The sequence below is a fragment of the Lytechinus variegatus genome, chromosome 3 (genome assembly GCF_018143015.1).
Source record: "Lytechinus variegatus isolate NC3 chromosome 3, Lvar_3.0, whole genome shotgun sequence".
NCBI lineage: Eukaryota > Metazoa > Echinodermata > Echinoidea > Temnopleuroida > Toxopneustidae > Lytechinus > Lytechinus variegatus.
Window position 1 is genome coordinate 69,474,337 of NC_054742.1, and position 22,114 is coordinate 69,496,450.

The 22,114-nt window shown below is 35.2% G+C and overlaps 1 protein-coding gene across 5 annotated transcripts in view; it reads right to left on the reverse strand.

The window, feature by feature from the left end:
* Positions 1 to 1,109: 1,109 nt before the first annotated feature.
* LOC121411799 (ankyrin repeat domain-containing protein 26-like) overlaps positions 1,110 to 22,114 on the reverse strand; it is a 77,675-nt gene continuing 56,670 nt past the window's right edge. For 4 of the 5 annotated variants that reach the window (XM_041604659.1, XM_041604661.1, XM_041604660.1 and 1 more), the window contains 19 exons: positions 17,914 to 18,033; positions 17,045 to 17,116; positions 16,220 to 16,318; positions 15,778 to 15,828; positions 14,997 to 15,070; positions 13,848 to 13,917; positions 13,532 to 13,630; positions 12,991 to 13,072; positions 11,540 to 11,568; positions 10,454 to 10,513; positions 9,442 to 9,495; positions 8,769 to 8,837; positions 8,075 to 8,131; positions 6,087 to 6,176; positions 3,227 to 3,310; positions 2,527 to 2,621; positions 1,907 to 2,027; positions 1,541 to 1,586; positions 1,110 to 1,290 (listed from right to left, as the gene is read on the reverse strand). In XM_041604659.1, the coding sequence (XP_041460593.1) occupies positions 1,151 to 1,290; positions 1,541 to 1,586; positions 1,907 to 2,027; positions 2,527 to 2,621; positions 3,227 to 3,310; positions 6,087 to 6,176; positions 8,075 to 8,131; positions 8,769 to 8,837; positions 9,442 to 9,495; positions 10,454 to 10,513; positions 11,540 to 11,568; positions 12,991 to 13,072; positions 13,532 to 13,630; positions 13,848 to 13,917; positions 14,997 to 15,070; positions 15,778 to 15,828; positions 16,220 to 16,318; positions 17,045 to 17,116; positions 17,914 to 18,033 (1,512 nt within the window). In that variant the 3' untranslated portion in view covers positions 1,110 to 1,150. The remainder of the gene's footprint in view (positions 1,291 to 1,540; positions 1,587 to 1,906; positions 2,028 to 2,526; positions 2,622 to 3,226; positions 3,311 to 6,086; positions 6,177 to 8,074; positions 8,132 to 8,768; positions 8,838 to 9,441; positions 9,496 to 10,453; positions 10,514 to 11,539; positions 11,569 to 12,990; positions 13,073 to 13,531; positions 13,631 to 13,847; positions 13,918 to 14,996; positions 15,071 to 15,777; positions 15,829 to 16,219; positions 16,319 to 17,044; positions 17,117 to 17,913; positions 18,034 to 22,114) is intronic. The other variant, XM_041604662.1, reaches the window with a different exon arrangement.

A 22,114-nucleotide genomic window follows, 5' to 3' on the forward strand; every position in this document is an offset into this window, starting at 1 on the left:
AATTGTTACATAAATCACTTACAGTAGAGATATCATATTTCAGCTCATTTATTTCTCAAATCATTCATATAATTGTCTAGACAGTATAAATAGATGATTGCCTTCACCATCGATGAATCAGGAAAAAGCACAGTAAACATAAGAAATATACAACTTGATAAAAAAATTAGATACTTTTGGCTTCCCATAATTAAACTACAACGTAAAACCTGACTTCAGAATATGGGCCAACGACACTAGGTGGGGGATTATTACAAAGCATTATTTTTTGCTTTAACATTTGAAGTGTAATTTAAATTTTGTTTGCTTCATCAATCATGCTAGTACTAATAAATCTGTGGATCAGGTTTGTTAACTTCATGATGGCTTGAACTTATTTCAAACAGTTTTTGTGGTCCAACATAAAACAATGCTACAAATTTCAATCAAGGTGCATAGTACATTTATTCAATTAAATATTGGCATCACATTAGCTTCTGAATACAATAAAAATGCAGCAATTTTCCATCTAAATTAGCATTTTACAAAATACATATTTTCAGCATTTACAATCATAGACAGCAAAATAATTATCTTAAAGTTACTTTCAAGTTTATGGAATTTTCATTACATCACAAACCATTCAAGTAACATTATTCATTTCAGAAAATCCCAAATAACAGCTATTTGAGATTGAAGAGAAATCCTATGAGCATCTCGTCAAAAATGTATGCAATTATGAAAGGAATACAACTGGACATATTTTATTATAATAAAATCCTCAAGATACCAATAAAACATCCATCATATTTTTGGTAATGCATAGTTATAATATCTGAATGTTATGAAGATGAATAAACAAGTGATCTTTCACCTTGAAAGGAGTATAACTTTTGATCAATGAAATAAGGTACTGGGGAAATGACCCATTAACACTGTTTTACAGGAGCCAATATAAGGATATTAAATAGTTTCTGAACAACTTATTATGGGGAGATTGCGACAAGAACTTGACAAATTTACAGTGAGCCAAAAGGGAAGGGAAAATATACTACTTAGCTGCTCTGCTCTGAACATGGTATCTAACTGCCCTTATTCAACAAATTTTTTAAAAAGCTCACTTCAAAAACTAATAGCACACATGAAATACTGCTTGCTTGTACCAGGATTTCTAAACAAAATAATTTTTCCTGAGGACTGACATGTAGTTGTTGTGCTGTGACAGACCCAAGGAGCCTGCACGAAGTGAGTTGTTGAGGGTATCCCTGCTTACTCTCTCAGAATAAAACGAAGAACCAAATTCTTTGGGAGCTGTTGAGATGAAAAGGATTGAAAAATCATTAATGCTATGTAGATCCTCACATTTGCCTATAAAGTTAGCAAAAAGAGGCATTTTATAGTCCATCAAAGGAAAGATGTTCACATGTAGATATCACACGATATTAAATGAATGTTTGTGCTTTGTCTTCATTTTGGTCCCAACCATCCATCTAGTAACTGTCAAAATTAATAAATATAGCAGAATATTTTGCAGTGCCCCATAACATTGAAATCAACTCACCTGCTTGCAAATGCCTTTCAATGCTCTTATCCAATTCTGATCGAACCTGAAAAAAATTATAGATTAAAAGTAGTTGGTCATGGGCACATGATGGTTTCATAAATGAATAGAGGGGCAAAAGTTATCACTACCTCAGAAAGAAGAGACATAAGTGAACTTTTTGACCCACATTCTGATTTTATTTATGACACCTAAATGAAAACTTGTCATTCAAATCATTCAGCATTTTCTACAATGTAACACACATGACCGAGCTTATTTTGCATTGAGAATAAAATGTAAACCAAGTAATGAATATTCTTTCCATTCATACAATGAACACAATACATCTTTCACCGGTTTGACTGTAGCAGTGAGCATAATAACCTTTTCTGTGATAGGATCCACACCGGTTACAGGGCTAGATGCTCTCCCTCTGGGTGATACCTTAGATGGCGTGAGGTCGAGACTGCTAGTTCTTGTATGCTTTGGTTTCTGCCTTTCCAGGCTAGGGAGATAATGGGTTAAACATTGCATCAGAATATTTACCTACATCATGAAATGATTCATAATTAGTTCAATTATGCGTAACAACATGCATTTTATGTTGGGTGCGCAAATAGGTGGTATCATTACATTTGCACAAGCAGAGAAATGATTAATGATGTAATATTTCCTATAGGGTGTATTTATTTGAAGTATACAATTTTTTTCAGTTTTCCACATACTTCTGTAACTTTTGCATTTTTGAATTCCTCAGACAATTTCCTTTCAGAATTTATATACTTTTATGGGTAGAGGATGCAATTTTTGAAAGAAATTTAGTGTTAAAGGAAATGTGCCTAACTCAAAAAGCATGGCCATATCCATAAATGGTGACATTATCAATTATAAAAATCAGTGTTTCTCTTATTTTATTAGACATGTCCAAAATGGTAGTGATACAAACTGATTGTTGAAAATGCAAACCAGGGATACAGAGACCATGTATTAAACGGTTATCTTACGTCATTCTTGATGTAAGGTCAACCAGTCTGTCCTGAGTCCTTTCCAAGTCGGCACCAAGCCTCTCTCTAGTCTCAACCTCTCGACGATGAAGTTCCTGATCAAATTGGAAAATTAAGTTAATGGTCAAAGAAAGAAAAGAGGAAGGTGGCAACTTCACCTTTGACTTTCGGACCTTAAAATTGATAGAATTCCCATACACACCAAATTAAGGAAACATTGACGGACACCAAGCATGATACCATAATAAATCATATAAAAGTGGAGCAGTAGCCCATTTCAAAGAGTAGCTGGGTTGATTACACTAAGATGAAGGTGTAGGTAAAGAACACGGATACTGTCTTTGATGCCCATACAACAGTACTATTCTTCACATCTATTGTTATTAAAGTTTAATAGATTGAAGCGCATATTGTCTATTTGAATTTATTTGTGTAACTCACGATACATGCCTATTCAAATATAATCATAGGCAATGGAGCAAAAGATTATCTTTTGTATGGACAAAAGATAATCTTTTGTATGGAGGGGGTAGAGTAAATAGATCCCCGTGAACAAAGAATAATCTTGTTCCGCCACTCATGATTGCAAAATTTGAACTTAATACCATGGCATCATAACGTTCAAATGTATGTTTTCTGATGCATTTGTATTTAAAACTTTTTTTTTTGCACAATAAATCCAGAACTTAATTGAACTAACCTTTAACCTTGCCACTTCTGTTTCCTGTGTTGCCTTTTGTGATTGCAGCTCATGAATCGTGGACCTAAGCTGACTTGTTTCTGTCTGTAAAAACAACATAAAAGCATGGTTTTGTTTGTTAATATTTTCCCTTACTCTGAAAAAAAAATCCACCAAAGACAACATATTATATTCCTGGAAACATCTGCAAAAGAACCAAACGAAAATACTAATTGAACACATCCTCCTAATATTACCAATGATGAAAAAAAGTTGATTTGAATAAAAATAGAAAAATCAAACACATCCTGGTCAGTATGCAAATGAGGAGGCTGATGACGTCATCCACTCACTATTTTATATGAAATATTCTAATTTTCTCCTGATCATTTACTCCCTGCACACGTGGAATTAGCATAGTTTATTATATGGTTCAGTCAAGTTGTATAAAAAACAAAGGAAATAGTGAGTGATGGACATCATGGACTAACTCATTTGCATGTCACTGCGTTTGCATATCACTGTTTTGTGAAAAATAAGCAAAATTTTAAAATGCCATAACTTTCTTATTTTACATCCGATTTTGATGAAATTTTCAGCATTATGCCAGTTGTATTGCCAAAAACAAACTAGTAATGGGTCTATAAAATACAAATAGTGTGGTACGTCATGTCACTGACACAGCTCCTGTTGGACTAGCGTGCCAAAATTGATTTTTCTGTTTTTTTGGCTTCAATAGGGTCCTCTTAGACCAAAAACGATGGGGTTCAAATTTTTAGACCCCTCCTTCCCTTTATAGGGGATCCTTTTTGGTGCCATATTGGACTGTACAAAGCCCAATAGGATAATCCATTGTTTTCAACCTTATTTCTCACTTTTCTTCGCCAATTTTATTTTAAGTTGTCAGAGGTGTATGAGAATGAATATTTGATGATGTTGTGATATCAATGCTTTTTAACTTTTACCATATGGGAGCAGACTTTACGAAAAATGCCCCAAAATTGTAAAATATTACCCCCAAAATATTATTTTTCCCTTTTTTGGCACTATAATTAGGGCAAAAGGATTACAAAATGAATATGTCTTGTTATACAATCCAATAACAGAGGAATATATCACATGTAATGTATATCATTATTTTTGGTCAATTGATGTAAAAATGATCCCCATTTCAGGATTTTATGCAGTGAAAATCTTACAACACTAGAGGTCGGCATAACTTATGATAAGCACTTGCCTTAAAAAATCGAATTCAAGGAGAGTCGTTGGTCAAGTATGTTAAACAACGGAGAATAAAATAGCCATGTTATTTACAAATGGGCATGTAATATCCATCAAGAATATGGTTTGATGTCTAAACCATAATTAGTTACAAGCGTTTGAGCGTTGTGGCCCAGTGGATTGGTCTTTTGACTTTGAAAGGGTCGTGGGTTCGAGTCCCAGCCATGGCATAGTTTCATTCTGCAAGAAATTTATCAACATTGTGCTGCACTCAACCCAGGTGAGGTAAATGGGTACCCGGTAGGAAGAAATTCCTTGAATGCTAGAGCGTCTAGGCAGCCCATCTAAAACAGGGGTAATGTTAATAGCAGGGCTCGCTGGGAGAACAGTTTTTAGAACTTAAGTGGCTTCCCTAGGTCAATATACTTAATATTATCACATCATAACAAGGACAGTGATTGGTCTATGTCGAAAAATCCAAGATAGCGTGAAGAAATCTGAGTCTAAAGTGACTGTTGTTACTTAAGAATGGACATAGTTCATTTAAAATTCATCAAAAACATGTGATTTTGGTGTCCACTCAATGGTTTCATGATTGAAATGATACTTTCATCTGGTTACAAAGATATGCACTGGTCCATTTTGCCAAAGAAAGTTTTCAAAATGGCATCTAAAATGATTCCTAAAACTCATTAATAATGGTCAGAGTTTATACAATATTAAACTGTGAGGAATAATTTAAGTGTCTACATAGTGGTATAAAGGGTCAGATAATACATTCGACAAATAACAAGGATATTTAGTTTTCCATTTTGTCTAAAATCCATGGTAGATTTAAAAAAAATCAAATGGGTGCTATTAAAAACTCATGAATCAATATGATAACTCATCCCATACATTTAAGTGTAGGCACCAAAATATTTCTCACAGGTTTGAATAATGTATCCACTTTTAAGTAACAATAGGCATTTTTACAATTTTGGGGCATTTTTCGCAAAATCCGCTCCCATATGGGAAAAGGGAAAAAATATTGACATCACAACATCATCAAATATTCATTCTTGTACACCTCAGACAACTTAAAAATAAAATTGGCGAAGAAACGAAATAAGGTTGAAAACAATGGATTATCCTATTGGGCTTTGTACAGGCCAATATGGCGCCAAAAAGGACCCCCATGAAGGGAAGGAGGGGGCTGAAAATTTGAACCCCATCATTTTTGGTCTGAAGGGACCCTATTGAAGCCAAAACAACAAAAAAAAATCAATTTTGGCACGCTAGTCCTACGGGATGACACACCATACCGCACTAAAAAGCAGCTTTATAATATTAGGGGGGTTATTTGCCTGAGGATAAAAAGCGCTAAATTGGGTACCCATTCACCTCACCTGGGTTGAGTGCTGTACAATATGGGTAAATTTCTTGCCAAAGGAAGAACCCATGTCCCTCAGATTAAAAGACGGAAGTCATAACCACTAGACCACTACTACCCCCCCTCCCCCATTATGCAAGCTAATGCAGCAGGACTGCTTGATTTACCTCAACCTACGATCAAGAGGCATCTTAAAACGCAAGGGTGTGAGCAGGAAGAATACATGAAGCTAAGGAATAACAAATAAATAAATACATAACAGATGTCATAAATGATTAATTTTTTTACCTTGAGATTGGATATGGTATCCTCTAATTCTCTCTTGGCTTCCTCTTCTCCTGATTGTCTGATCTGCTCCAGTCGATCTCGAGCTGCACTCTGAATGAAAAATGTATACATTCACATATCCAGATCCGTTTTGATTAATACAAAGTCATTTTAGCACATCACTCAGTATATTAAATTTTACAGATTATATCTTAGAAGAATTGAATAGAGGTCACTTTTGTTGTGGAGTATTTATGGATTTATCCAAGGCTTTTGACACCATCGATCACCACATTCTTTTGAAAAAAATGAATTATTATGGGGTTCGTGGTATTCCACTGCAGTGGTTTGCCAGTTATTTATCCAATCGTAAACAATATGTGGTGATCGATGGTGTCGAATCCAATCACATGAATATTGATGTCGGTATTCCACAAGGTTCAGTTTTAGGACCGCTCTTGTTTATTTTATATGTAAATGATATTCTTTTCTCATCAAAAATATTTAAATTCTCCTTGTTTGCAGACGACACTGCTGTTTTATGTTCTCACTCTAATTTACCTAAATTGATTTTTACAGTTAATTCTGAGTTATGTAACTTAAATGCCTGGTTCAAATGTAATAAACTACAACTTAATCTTGAAAAAACAAAGTATGTTATCTTCCATTCCAAAAGGAAAAAAAATGTAAGTAATATTGAATGTGTTAAAATTGATGGCATTGCTATTGAAAAGAAAGATTGTATTGATTTTTTAGGTGTCACTATCCAAGAAAACTTGGAATGGAAAAAACACATTGATAATGTTTGTAACAAAGTTCTAAAATGTATTGGAGTTTTGTACAGACTTAAGGATTTTTTGCCCCTCAGCATATTACTTAATATTTATCATTCTATATTATTTCCCCATCTTAACTATTGTAATATTATTTGGGGTAACACCTTTAAATCAAATTTATCTAAATTATTTATTTTACAAAAGAAAGCTCTTCGTTTGTTAACAAATTCTCATTATATGAGTCCAAGTGCGCCTCTTTTTGTTAAACACAAAGTGTTACCTTTATTTGAGTTAATTCGTTTAAATACATGGATTTTATGTTTAAATTTCACAAAGGCACCCTTCCAGAAAATTTTTCACAAATGTTTCATACAAATTCTCAAATTCATAATTACTCTACTAGACATCAAAACAACTATCGTATTCCTTTTTCTAAAATTAATTTTATTCGCAATTCCATCAGATATATTGGGGTGAAAGAATGGAATTCTCTCAATTCTGATATAAAAAGCAGCACAACACTCTCACGTTTCAAGTTACTTTCAAAGTCATTTTTGTTCAATTATTTAAAGAACTCAAATCCCAACCTGTAATAGTATTTTATCTTCTTTTTTATCTCGTCTTATCTTCTATTCTGTTCTATCTCCTGTGTTTTTGCATTGTGTGATGATGTGTGAATGTGTGTGTGTATTTGTTTATAACCCTTTTTATCAGTTATATTATTTGTATATTTTGTAGGGCCCCGGCTATAAGCAGTCTTGCTTCTTAGGGCCCTGACCATTAAGAAACTTGTAACCTGTTATATTTTGAATTTGTTGTATCATGTTATTTTTGTAAATATTTTTGATGTCTTTTTAATGGTCAATAAATTGAATTGAATTGAATAGTGCCCATGACCTTGATATGTCAAATAAGACCATGTCAAATAAGACCATGAAGAACAACATCAATAAGATTTCTGTAAAAATTTTCTTTATCAAGACATGGTCTATTTAATTTTCAGGCCTGCCAACTTCTCCTTTTCAAAACGATTTACTCCTCTTTTTTTGGAATTTTTTAATATACATTATATCATATAGAGAAAGAAAACTCCTTTTTTGTCCAGATATTATGTATAGTCATCTATGGGAAATATGCTGTGACTCCTACTTTTAAAATGTTTACAGGTGGCACGTTTTGGGTTGGACAATCTCACTGTTTAGTTCAAGTGAATAAAAAATATTTGACACATACCTGCTGTTCCAGGTATGAATTTACTTGTTCCAGTTTCTGGTTGATTTCGGACCGTGCCTGTTGATGGGAGAGGACAGATGAATTGAGATCAATTTTGATTTTCCAAAAGATCTCTTACATGAGCATAACAAATCAGTCATTAACTGGAGATGAAGCTTAAACAAGTTAAAACATTTTGTGATATATAGATACAATAAAATTTTGGTTTCAATTTTACACAAGATTTTGAAGTAAACAAAGTGGAAAATACATAATTCAAAATTCTTTGGCAAGATTTTGATATCTATTTTGGCAAGAGGATGTAACCTATTTGTCATGTTTAATCTCTTTTTTTGCTGAAAATGGAACTAGGCAATAATCCGCTGTGTAACACCATGGTCTAGTGTTCTTTGGCAAGGCGTCAATCCACTGCCACTCTCACCCGGGTGCTAATTGGGTACTGGTAGGAAACAATCGTCATTATGGTTGGTTTAGCAAGTTTGCGCCTAACGGGCTGCTTGGAATGCTATGAATCCAGAGACCGGGTAATAATTGTGAAACACTTTGAACAGTCGTAGATTGCTAAAGCGCTATACAAATGCCAATTATATTTAACACAAAATGATTTTCATAGGTTTAGTGGAAGAGATCAATGACCTTCTAATTTTAGAAGTATTACCATACAGGATTAATCTCAATATTACATAAGACATACCTTTGCATCAAGTTCTTGCTTGTATCTTTCCAGCTCTCCCTTTTCAACATAGTTGTGCTGCATTGACATCTGTAAAGTTATATAGAAACATGCACTAGTTAGAACAGCAAAGAGTTCTCAGTAACAGCTATCACACCTCATCAACATCAAAAGTGTCGCTAAGGTGAGCCTGTAACACGCAAAATGGAGTTGTTGGTCAAGCAAGAAAAGAGGAAGGTGGCGACTTAACCTTTGTCTGACCTCAAAATCAATAGAAAGATCCATGCTAGAATCGTACACACCAAATTATACAAGTCTATAGGTTAAGTTAAACTAAATTTATTGTGTTAGCAAGGACTAAAAGGGTAAGATGGAAACATGTTACTGTGACCTTGACCTTTTGACCTCGAAATCAATAGGCTTCCTGGGATCCATGCTAGTATCATGCACACCAAATTATATGAGCCAAGGTTAAGTTAAACTGAAGTTATCGCGTTTACAAGGAAAAGTTAACGGACGGACACCAAACGTGATACCACAATAATCTTTAGACGGGAGGATGAAAATACAGTAGTAAGGAAATGCATTCATGTATAAAGCTAGAAATTATCATATTGAACAGACCACTTTCATCTATTCATGAGTTTTTGACAAATTTATAGAAAGAATAGTGCACAATGGAGACTACACAGACCTGAAATGAATTTGTTCTTGCTAAACCAGGAAGGGACTGATGTGTTAGAAGTAACTAGAACAAGAGACAAAGATATGATCAAGTGTTATGAAATGATGAAAATTAAGCAGGTAAATAGAAATATACTCAAGATAAAGCTAAAACAAAGCTGCCAACTATTGGAAGAGTAAAATTAGTATTTCTCTATTAACCTTTATTATTTTCCATTTTGTCATTATTAATTCCCATGCAGCGCAGATGTTCAACTATTTTGCTCTATAATGTACAATACTAGAACTTTAAAAGTAGAAGTCATACATGTACTTCAAATCAGTTTTTATTCTAAATAGGGTTCACATGCACATGCAACATTACTTGTTAATAGGTTAATTCCTACAAACGAAGCTCGCTTTGGCCCAAAATCATCTTTTTTAGTATAAGAGGCCATATTTGTTCATGTCAAATTCTTTTTTTTTTTTTTGCACTGGTTGGCAGCTCTGCTCAAAGATTCTTGAACTGGAGGAATGGATTATAAGTTATATGACACATAATTAAAGTTTTTGTCAGGCATAGATTTATGAATTAAAATGTTTTGAGATGGGATGAGAGAGTGGTGGAGAGACAATAATAGAGAGAAAGACAGATATCCATCTCAATGAGAGAGTGGTGGAGAGACAATGAGAGGAAGATGTCCATCTCGAGAGAGTGGTGCAGAGACAATTTGAGAAAGACAGATATCCCTCTCGATGAGAGAGTGGTCGAGAGACAATGAGAAGAAGATGTCCATCTTGAGAGAGTGGTGCAGAGACAATTTCAGAGAGAAAGACAGATATCCATCTCGATGAGAGAGTGGTGGAGAGACAATGAGAGGAAGATGTCCATCTCGTCGAGAGAGTGGTGCACAGACAATTTGAGAGAGAAAGACAGATATCCAGCTCAATCAGAGAGTGGCGGCGAGACAATGAGAGAGAAAGACAGATATACATCTCTATGACAACACACAAAAAGAGAGAAAAACCTTCAAAAATCTTACCTTAGTTTGAGATAATTCATCTTGTAATTTCCTCTTGGATCTCTCCAACTTGTCTTTATTCTGATATAAATGGAAACAAACGATACATTTGTATAGCCTAAATAATTGTAAGTTAGAAAAGTTTAAATGACTGGTGGATGAGAGCAGATAGAATATACCGACAACTGGCTTCACAATTAACGGTTGCCCTTTCACAACAGAAAAAAAAGAGTGCTTTGTTAGTTCATAAAGTAAGGTAACCCATTTCTCAAATTAAATTCAGCTTCTATCCAACCCTAAAAGCCCAAATAGGTGGGGGTTGGGTCTGGGGTGAAATAAAAATATAAATCATACACATACATTAGATTGCATAAAAGTCAAATAATTGCCTACCGGGTAAAACAAAGCATGATTTTGTTGTCTGTGCAAGAACGCCCTTGCAAAGCATATTCGTTCGCGCACTGGATTGCTGCAGAAACGGCGCCTTTATGCAATACACTTATGAGCACTGCTAAGGGCGTGTTCGCACTGTGCGAATGTGTGGTGTTGAGGGAGTTCTTGCACCGACACAATTTCAGACCAGAATATGCAAAACGTTTCCATGTTCTATGATAGTTGAACATATATGTACTTCTGTAGTCCCAAGAGATTTGGCTTGGGCAGAGTCACCTATATGTATGCCTTTGGACAGATACTGCATAGTCATGAAGAATAATTTACAAAAAGTATCCAATAAAGTAATAATAAATGTGATTTGAAATGCGCCAAATCCACTCTGCAAGGCGCAGTAAGAGAGAGAACAGTACAAATACAAAGATAAATTAAATTAAGGAACAATTACGAATAGGATGCATTGCACAGACATGTCATAAGGTACCCTTTAAATGTTTCAATGGAAGTGCAGTCACGGATAACCAGGGGAAGGTCATTCCAGTGTACAGGGCGAGCATGAGCCAGTGCCCCCCATGTCTTAGCAGATTTGGGAACAACTAAGAAACCAGAGTTGGATGAACAAAGAGACCCGACAGGAGTGTATTTGATACTGCAGATAATGCATAGTCATCAAGAATTATTTACATGAAGTTTCCAATACATTAACCATCTTACCTTCAATGCGCTCTTGGATGAATTAATCTCTGAAAAAAAAAATATAATCACCTTTCAATTTATATCAATATAACAAAGAAAAATATTACTGTTACTTTACCATAAGCATAAATCCATGGTCTATTAAATTTCTAACCACCTTTATGGATTTAATCCAGGCAAATTTTTCATTTTATTTTTGGAGCTACTACTTAAATCTGCAACATTGAATGAATCATGGAAGTGGTTTCTGGTACAGCATGTGTGTGAAGTCTAGGAGGGACCAAGATAAAAGTGGATTGAAATGGAAAGTTGGGAAGTCGAGTATTCTTTTAATGATTGGATAAGATTTAATATTGCAATGAATTGGTATTGTGGGGGCTCTTTTTCATTTTCCAGGGCCCTTTTGGGCATTTGGGAAGAAGTCATCCCGAGCCCCACTATAATAAGCCAGTTCACTGTTAGCTGATGATTAAGGGACAAGTCCACCCCGACAAAAACTTGATTTGAATAAAAAGAGAAAAATTCAACAAGCATAACACTGAAAATTTCATCGAAATCGGATGTAGAATAAGAAAGTTATGACACTTCAAAATTTCGCTTCATTTCACAAAAACAGTTATATGAACGAGCCAGTGACATCCAAATGAGATGAGAGAGTCGATGTCATTCACTCACTATTTCTTTTGTTTTTTATTGTTTGAAATATTTGATTTTCTCGTCATTGTCATGTGAAATGAAGTTTCATTCCTCCCTGAACACGTGGAATTCCATTATTTTAACATTTTGTGCTTCAGGCAAGGAGGTCCTTATCGTCACATTCGTAAAAATTGAAATGTTGTATAATTCAAACAAAAAATAAAAGAAATAGTGACACCATTTGGATGTAACTGGCTCGTTCATATAACTATTTTGTTAAAAATAAGCGAAACTTTGAAATGTCATAACTTTCTTAGTTTACATCCGATTTTGATGAAATCTTCAGCATTGTGCTTGTCTGATTTTTCTCTATTGATTCAAATCAACATTTTTTCTGAGGTGGACTTGACCTTTAACTTTTCTCAAATGACCTTTGCGATTTTTATTAGGATGAGCAAGATGTTGCGTAAGTTTTCCCGGCAAAGCTTTCAAATTCTAAGAATGAAAGGCATTGTATAGAGCAGGTGAGTAAAATAGTACATCAGGGGTAAAGTTTTTTTTTTAATCTGTTTGTTTTGTTATCTGGTCCTGGAACATTTTGACTATAGTTTGGGCTACTGTCAAATACCAGTGATTAAGGAGACTTTATTACTCTTTAGCTTGGATGTGATGAAAAGAACATTTTAAAAGGAACACCTGAATAATCATCAAATCACAAATGCCTATGTCAGTGAATTTGAAAGCCACCTTCATGGTTTATCTCAAATGACCTTATACTGCTTGTGCGCAGTTAACAACCATGAACAGGCTTATTTCTCCCCCTGATTTCATACCTTGTAACAGTCGTCTATTGTCCTTCTCAAGGTCCATCCTCAGAAGGTTCTCTCTCTCTAGCTGCTGATTCACATCTTCAAGCTGTAAAAAAAACATAAATGTTCACCACCCTCCTCAAAGCTGAATAAAAACCCTTTACAACAATGAACCATAACTATTTTTTCAACTATAGGGTTTGGTAAAGTTGTGAAGCTATAGTTACGATATGTGGTTTCACAATATAATACTTTACCCCTTCCTATCCTCCCTTTCCAACTCTCCCTCTCTCTTCTCTTCTAAATCTTCCACCTTAAACTTCCCCTTCTTCCTTATGTTGCCTAACCCCTCACTTCATCGATCCTTTCTTCTCTCCCCACTCGCTGCATTTCTTTTCCCTTCTCTAGCTCACTCTCCACCTGCCCCATCTCTTCATATCTCCTTTCTTCCTTACATCAACTCTCACTTCCCTCCTTTTTCCACCCCTACTCTTACCTTGTCCTTCCCTTCCCCCTCGTATACACCCCTTTCCCTCATTCCATGTCATTATTTGAGCCAACTCACCTGTCTCCTGATGTTGGCCATAGTCCCATCCATGTTAAGTCTTTCTCTCTCAAACTCAGACTGCAGTGTGCTGATACGAAGCTCAGGGGCTTCCAGTTCCTGTTAAAAAACAAACAAAATACATTTAACATCAGACGTTAGCCATTTCAAAACAATTAATTTTTGGACAACTTCGTTTTCCGTATGATTTAATATATCTCTACTTGGTGTTGTATGAGATGACTACTGTCATTTAATAATTGTGTGGTAAAATTAACTTAGGGTTACCATAGCTATGAGAATACCATCCCCTGTGATCAATGTATTTTGACTTTACCTTCAACTTTCTCCTCATGAGTTTCATTTTGGCCTTGGCTGAGTTGAGTTCCTGTTCCAATCTCCTATTCCTACATAACCAAAAAATAAACATCAAGTAAGACTGCATGTATTAACAAGTATTGTCAATTGAACAGAAATGAACAAAATTTCATCAAGACTCCATTACAAAAAGATATTGATTGATCATATGAGCTGATTTTTTTTTTTGGGGGGGGGGGATGATTGCACTGCCAGTACGTGCAATCAATCACACAAATCTATTGACTGATCAATTGCTAAGCTTGTGTGACAAGGACCAATCAAGGTCATATTGCCAAAGCAAACTTTGAAAAATAAAATTATAATAAATTCCATTAAGATCACTTTCAGTGTTAATTTATCACAAGCAGAAAATTAACTTAATAGTAATTTTACTCAACGGTGCTGTAGAATCCAATACAAGTCTTAATAAGTGTAGATGCAGGACGAAAACCTCCGTTTGAGAACACTATACCCCAGTTTTTCCATGGACCTACTCCATAGATTTTCTCAATCAATTCTCTTCTCCAGTACGATAAACCCTACTGCCCCAAGTATCAAAACACCTGTTTCTTGACCTCGGTCCGGAGATAACTTAACAGCCGAGCATGGTCCCGGCAAAGCATGCCGCCATTTTTTATTCACTTACTTTCCTTATTTCGACATTGATTTTCTTCGTTCGAAATTGAAAATGGACTAACATTGAATTTCTGAATACAATATGCCTTTGAAAACGTGACTAAATATCGAATACAATAATTTCATTCCGAAGGTCCTACTACAGGCAGAGAAGTCTTACATAATAGCACAGCTGTTGTTTATCATTTCGTCCCTGGCCCCATGTTCATAATCTGGCCTGTGGAGACAGCGGGGATTACCTGGCCAAGCGGGTGTTTCATAAAGCTGTTCGTATAGTTAAGAGCGACTGGTGATCCTGTCTTGTGGTAAATGGTACACACCGTTGGCGATGATCACCCGTCGTTTTTAAAGTCGCTCTTAACTTACGAACAGCTTTATGAAACGATCTCAAATACAATTTGGGGTCTAATGCCGCAGTTTGCAGTCTGAACTGCTGTCTTTCTCCAAACAGGGGGTTTGACGTAATGGAGTAAAAGAAAATAATACTTACCTTTCCACCTCAGAATCGTACTTGATTTCAAGATTTTTCTTCAATTCTCCACCTTTCCTCATCTGTCTCCTCTCCTGCTCATCACAAAAAAAAACAAGGCAAAAGCAATTTTGTCTCTAGCCCACTTTAATATGAAAATAACCAGAAATATCATGATTTGCGAGGGCACGCAAGAGAATTATATCAAAACTTCATTGTGAAATACACTTGTCATAAGAGCCTTGCATGTAAACTTTAATGTTGACCTGAAATGACCTTTGACCTTACCATGTGACCTCTGACTGCAGCATAACACGCACGTCCCCCAAGTCTATCTAACATCCAAGTTTGGTTGAAAAGCGACTTACGGTTGTGGATTTAGGTATCATAAGAGAGTCTTGCATGTAAACTTTAAAATGACCTTTGACCTTACCATGTGACCTCAGACTGCAGCATAACATGCAGGTCCCCAATTTTGGTTGAAAAGCGACTTACGGTTGTGGAGTTATGTGTCATTACAGGTTCGTGACCGAAGGACGACATTTGAATCCCTAACATTCCCAACTTAAAGGAGCACAGGGATCCAGCTTTCTAAACCATCGTAGTAAATATCCTGCCATGTACATTTTCAATTGTTTCTTCCTTGCGATATCTCGTTTTGCTGCATGTGAAGATTTTAACACGATGTACATTCTTCCGTGCGATATCTCATGTTTTGCTGCATGTGAAGATTTTATAAACATTTTCCTTGTTTATTAACAACCCCAAGTATGTTAGATAATACAAATGATGGCATTCTCACCTCTTCAATATCAGCTTGCATTCGTGCCTTCTCTTTCTCAAGCTGTGAAATCTGTTTTGGCAATGTCAAGGTACAAAAGCAATTATAGAATGACTGTGATTTGTATATGAAATTGTGTTTTTTTTTTATCAATCTTGGATCTGACATAACCACATTCAAACTTTTTGAACTAGGACATTCTTAATCACTACATAGTTTGAATGTGGGCTATGTAAAATTCCATTTTTTTTTCTTTTGCTATTATATGTATCATACGGGCAAATCTTACCTAACCTGTACAATTGTTTATGTTGTAATGTGTATTTTTTTGTTCTTTTGCTATTATATGTATCATACAGGCAAATCTTACCTAACCCGTACAACTGTTGCATTAAAGTGTGACTTTTTTTACTATAAAGTGTCTTATTTCAAACTGAAATAAATTCATTTTAATAATACTGACCCTTATCCCTATCCTTGACCTTGATTTGACCTCTGTTTCCCATAAGTCCTTGTGTTCTTCGGCCTCTTTTGCATATATGTTTCTGGCAGCAAACTCCTCCTGATCATTGAATGGATTAGAAAAGAAGAAATCAAACAATATATGGTGTTTAATCAGAAAACACTGCACTTCTAAAAGGAAAATACAATATTAACATTGTTATTTACAAAAGACTTCAAATTAAGTGATCATATTTGATAGCGAAATTGTGATTTTTTAAAATGAAATATAGAAAATATATCACAATATTAGAAACAATATATTTTTCATGACTACACGATTGTTCTCTATATGCATATAACTCACAAACAGTTCCATGAAATGGCCCTCTGATCATTATAATTAGTCAGCATCAAATCAAAACCTTATGTACTTTCCCGCTAATTTCCATTCCAGTGTGTAATATCAATCTTCAATTTTCCTTATTTAGGAATTCAGTAACAAGGTTCTGACCGAAAGGCTTCCATGGAATGATGGACTGCCAGCAATCAGAATTTAATAGGTGACTTGACAACAATGCATAGGTTTCACAGGTCCCAGTATTTGGAATAATCTCCCTATCAACATCCGCTCATGTCCTTCACTGCAATTATTCAAAAACAAACTAAAGACCTATTTATTTTCTTTGTAATATCCATTTGATTAATATTGTTAGCACTTGGAGAGCAGAATATTCAACATAATTATAATATGATACTGTAAAGCGCTTTGAGCATGTTTACATGGAAAAGCGCTATGTAAATATTAAATGTATGTAAGTATGGAGACAGATGGATCTGAACTTACATTGAGTTTGCCTTCGATTTGCAGATTACTTGTCTTCAAATTTGTTACTAGAGCTTCAAGACCACTGCGAATCTAAGTGAACCAAAATGTCAAGAGAGTACTGATGATTCATATTATCATTCATGAACATCATTTGTTCTAATAGCAGATAGTTTTATTTTCAGATCATCTAAACCCACTGGCCCGTATTCTGAAGTTGTGGTTTAACTATGGAGAGCCAATCGAGGCACAAATCCCTAACAGGACACATCCAATTTATTAACTCATATGATACACAAATTGTTCATAATTGTCTGGGCATGATAACTGAAGTATTTTGAAGAATTTTTCCTCATTATGAAAGCAAAAGGAAACAAAATAGTAAACATAAGAAATATATAAACAAATTTTTGGCTCCCCACAATTTTAGCACAGAGTTAGACCAAACCTGATTTCAGAATATGGGCTCCTTGGTCTTCTATCAATTTGGTCCAACCTCCCCTTAGTCTAATGCCCAGATGGCCTAATTTTTACTTTGTCTGCATATTTGGATCATAAAAATTTCACATAGATGTAATGGGTATAGCTTGAAATTAGGAAGAGTGAACCATGTGGGATGACAGTAAATGGACAAAGTGGGTGTAGACCAAGTGGCAATTTACCAACAATAGAAGAGAGCAAAGGGTAGATCAACATCCCCCCCCCTCCCAAAGTTCAGAATAAATTTGAAAAAAAAAATGTAATTTGGCATGAACAACAGGAGGAAAATCAGCTCTCTATCAATGAAGTTTGTTAATAAATTCAATTCATGCAACAAAATATTCAAGATCAGTATGGAGAGCCTAAAATCAAGTTTTCCCCGATGCATCAATATCAGTTTTATGTATTACCTTTTGAGATTCTTGGAGATCAGTTTTGAGACCCTCACTTCGCTCTTCAAGCTGCTTCACAACGATCTCAAGACGAGAGTTTTCAGCCTCAAAATGACGAAGTCTTTCCTCAAGCTCACTCTAATCAAAATATTTTCACGATTAAACAGGAGAATTCATTACGTTGGAGAGTAGAACGAGGAGGTAATACAGATAATTGATGCTTAATCACTTCTTTAATATCGCAAACACAAATGGGACAGAAGGAATAACCAAAAACATGCCTTGAGTGGCATAAAACTAGTTATTTGGTCCACAAGATGAAATACACCTCTCTATAAACCTAACTAAATTTAGTTTTATGCATGCATTTCAATGAAGGTTTTCTTAACAGCATGGAAGCTTACCACCAGACATAAAGGAATACATTTAGATTAATAAACAGATGAAGAGCATACCTATTCACTAAAACCACCCATTCTTTGAATCACTTTAGCAACAGGACTATTCATAAATTTCTACTTTTACAAGTTCCATCAACATTTCTATTGTCAAGGTGCAGATGTGCACTATTGTCATCTGACACAAAAATGCAGCATCTCCAGTCCAACATCCATTGAGATGTTAATTTGAAAGGTTCACACGAAAGACCATCTGCTTTACAAGCTTCATTTTTTCCCTGAGAGAAAATGCATCATAATATTTATACATTTTACATTACTGGTAACCAGGATTGGAATTCTTTCTTTTGGCCACCCTCTGTATGCATCAAATCTGAATATGCATGAGGAACCTGAATAGTCTGATGTTTCATTGGTCAGCTATTAATGTTTAATGCATGTTCCCACCAGGAGTGGTTAAATCTACTAACCATGACCAACATCACCTATCTCTGAACAGGTATATAAGGGAGGTTTGCCCATGCCTCCAGTGGAAGCAGTCGAGCGAGCAAGGCCAGGATACAGTGACACATGTAACAAATATTACGACATCATAACGCAACCTCATCAAAAATGTTATGTACAACACAAGACTATACAACATGCCTAACCCCCTTACCTTTTCACTGTATCCTGGTCTTGTTATTATCTATTTATGCTGGCCTTTTTTCGCCAGCATAAATCGGTAATGCTAGTGGGGCTGCGTTTTCAACTCGAAATGAAATTATGCTAATCAGGGATACTGTCAGTATCCACGACCTTTCTTCATGCAAGGTAAAGCCTATAACAATAGGGAGTTTGCACTGTGATACATTTAAAATATATTGTTAAAGGCCCTTCATGACAAAGACAATACATTATGTGTTCTTAAATATGATATGTATTTTGATGCAAAACATGACAGGGAGGGCCTTCCAGGACCAAATCTGTAAATTGACAAATAGGAATTTGTAAACTACACAGTGTTTGTAAACTACGGTGTTTGTTATAACTATTCACTGCTTGACAGCTGAGTATTTTGCTTAACTGGGCTATTTCGACGCCTAAGAAGACGGGGGGGGGGGGGCTGATTCAGCCCCCCTTTATGATCTTGGCCGTCGATTGCTGATCGCGACAAAAATTGGCACACGCTTTACCCATGGAATTATCTACAAAACTATAACATCAATTTCTGCCAAAAATCTCATGTCTCATTAATTATGCTAATTTATGCGTAAAATCATAAGTTTGCTCTATTTAATAACAAAATGCCCCTCAAATGCTAATTTTTGTTTCACATACTCTAGATAGGCATCTGATCAAATCTATTTTTAAAAAAATTTTCAACATCACATTTATTTTCTTATGTATTCTATTGTTTTCTGTATTTCTCTGTTTTTCGACTTTTTGTTTTTTCAATGGAAATTGTTGGGGACTTTATTTTGACCATAAAAAATATAAAAGTAATTGATTTTAAGCAGTAAAAGGAGAAGTAATGATACATTTGGGCTAAAAACACTATTTGCATTGGATTTTTACACAAATTCACGTTTTTGAGTAATTTTGGGTCAGCATGCACTTACAAAATGTTGCGTAATTTTGGATACGCGTACCTGGGGGTCAAAAGTTGCGTGAGACTTGAAATTAAAAAGTAAGCGAGCAACGCGGTCAAAAAATTTTGCGTGGCGGATTTATCGCGAAAAATGTCAAGGGGGGGGGCTTTAGGGTTAAGAAAAAATAAAATTAACGGGTTTCGCGGGGGTTTTGGACAAAAGGCTTTCCATTTGCCTTTCTCTGGCCTAAAGACTGTGATGTCATGTTGTGATTCTATACGCTTGCACACTGAAAAAAATTGTTATTTTTCTGCTTTTCAGATTCTGAATTCGATTTTCTTTTTCAATTTGCAGAAAAAAAATGAAAATCATCATCATTCAGTGCTCAAAGGGATGGAAACCTACAACTCTTCCCTAGATTTTTTTTGTGATTTCTTAGCTGTTATTGGGCCTAAATTGCTATGTCAGGAAAACTTGTTACACACAATCCAAATGCAGAAATAATTCTAAAGCTGTGCCAAATAAGCAGGAAATAAAATTTAGTGAAAACTAATCAAAATCCATACATTTCATCAATTCAAGATTGCAGAAAAAGATGTTTATGATATCTCTATGTCACCCACTTTAAACTCTATGGAATTACACTGCTTCCATAAACACAACATGACGTCTCGAGGCTGGTGAAGGCATTTACAAGCAAGTCTATTTTCGAATCCCGATAATTGGAGCTATTCTTAAGCTAAATACTCAGCTGTTAAGCAGTGAAAATGCATAGAGCTTGTATTTCTATATTGAGTAGTTTATTAGCTTTCGATTGGTATATGATTTGGCAATATCATTTTTGGGCCCGGTCTGGGTCTTTAAGAGAGTGAAGATAAACTTCATTGCTTTTCTAGATTTATATTTAAACTAATTGTGGTCTCATTACAACATTATCTGAATCAGCTATGATTTCAAGCTTTAATTTTGCCTTTCTGCTCTTAAGACAGGCAATTAAGCGAAATGAATTGAATTACATTTTTTTCATTTATTCTAGACCTCAAATAAGACCAACTTCATTCTTTTAAAATCAAATAACAAACAGGTTGTTAGGAAGGTTGTGGCCCTAAATTTTCTGTTGATAAACATTTAAAATTTTTGTCAATAGCAAATTCCAAATATAAACACAAAAATCACACTCAGCAATCACAAGTAAGCTAGTCCTATCATATAACATTCAGTCTAATATAATTGATAGCATTGACCCTAATGGATGGTTGACCATGAAAATAGATTATGTAATCGCTCACTAAGCTTTACAGGTTAAAGATAAAGATTTGAAAGAAAAAAAATCGCAACAATTAAAACTACATGTAAATAGATTCTCCACTGCACACAGTAAAAGTTTATGTTTCTGCCATTGCCAGAAAAATATATATACTACACACCTATCTTCTCTTTTTTTATTCAAATAATGAGCTCTTCGACCTGTTGACTCAAAAATCTGCTCAGATCACCCTCACTAGTATATTTAAGATGGAAGATTTAAGATGATCCCTTAAAATGTTCAATTATCGTTGAGAATGTATTCATATTTTATATATTTCATATATTTTCATGAATGACATTTGAACTTCTACCTCAAAATCTGACTCCCCAGACAATTTTCACTCCAATATGCATAAGAAGCAAGATCAAAGATGATCCCTCAAACAATTCTTCAGTTATCGTGAGAACAAAAATATTTTCAGAGAGTTAATGACCCCTGCAACCTTTGACATTGATACCCTAAAAATAATAAGACCATTGTCACTAAAACCATGAAAATACTTACCTGATTTTCTTATTTACGAGATAACTCATACATCTACTTGATTTGCTAGTTCAGCCCTCTGGACTGCCATACCCGAACAGAACTCCCAAGAATTTAAAAGCGCGAGCGCGCCCTCTCCCGTTCAGGCTTACTACCCATGATCACCGCGCAATTAGCGTCCATCTTCCTCACCTTTCGCAAGCCCATACGTTGAAACATGTTGCTGCGCAAGGCGGAGGGTCGGTGGGAGGGTATCAAGTAGATGTATGAGTTATCTCGTAAATAAGAAAATCAGGTAAGTATTTTCATGATTTACTTCAATAACTCCATACATCTACTTGATTTGCTAGACCAGCACGGACTCAAACCGTAGGGAGGCATGTTTTCAATTGTAAGCCTAAGAAAATTTGAAAAAACAAAAACAACGAAATTTAGGGAGAGGGGGAAAAAGCCGCAGC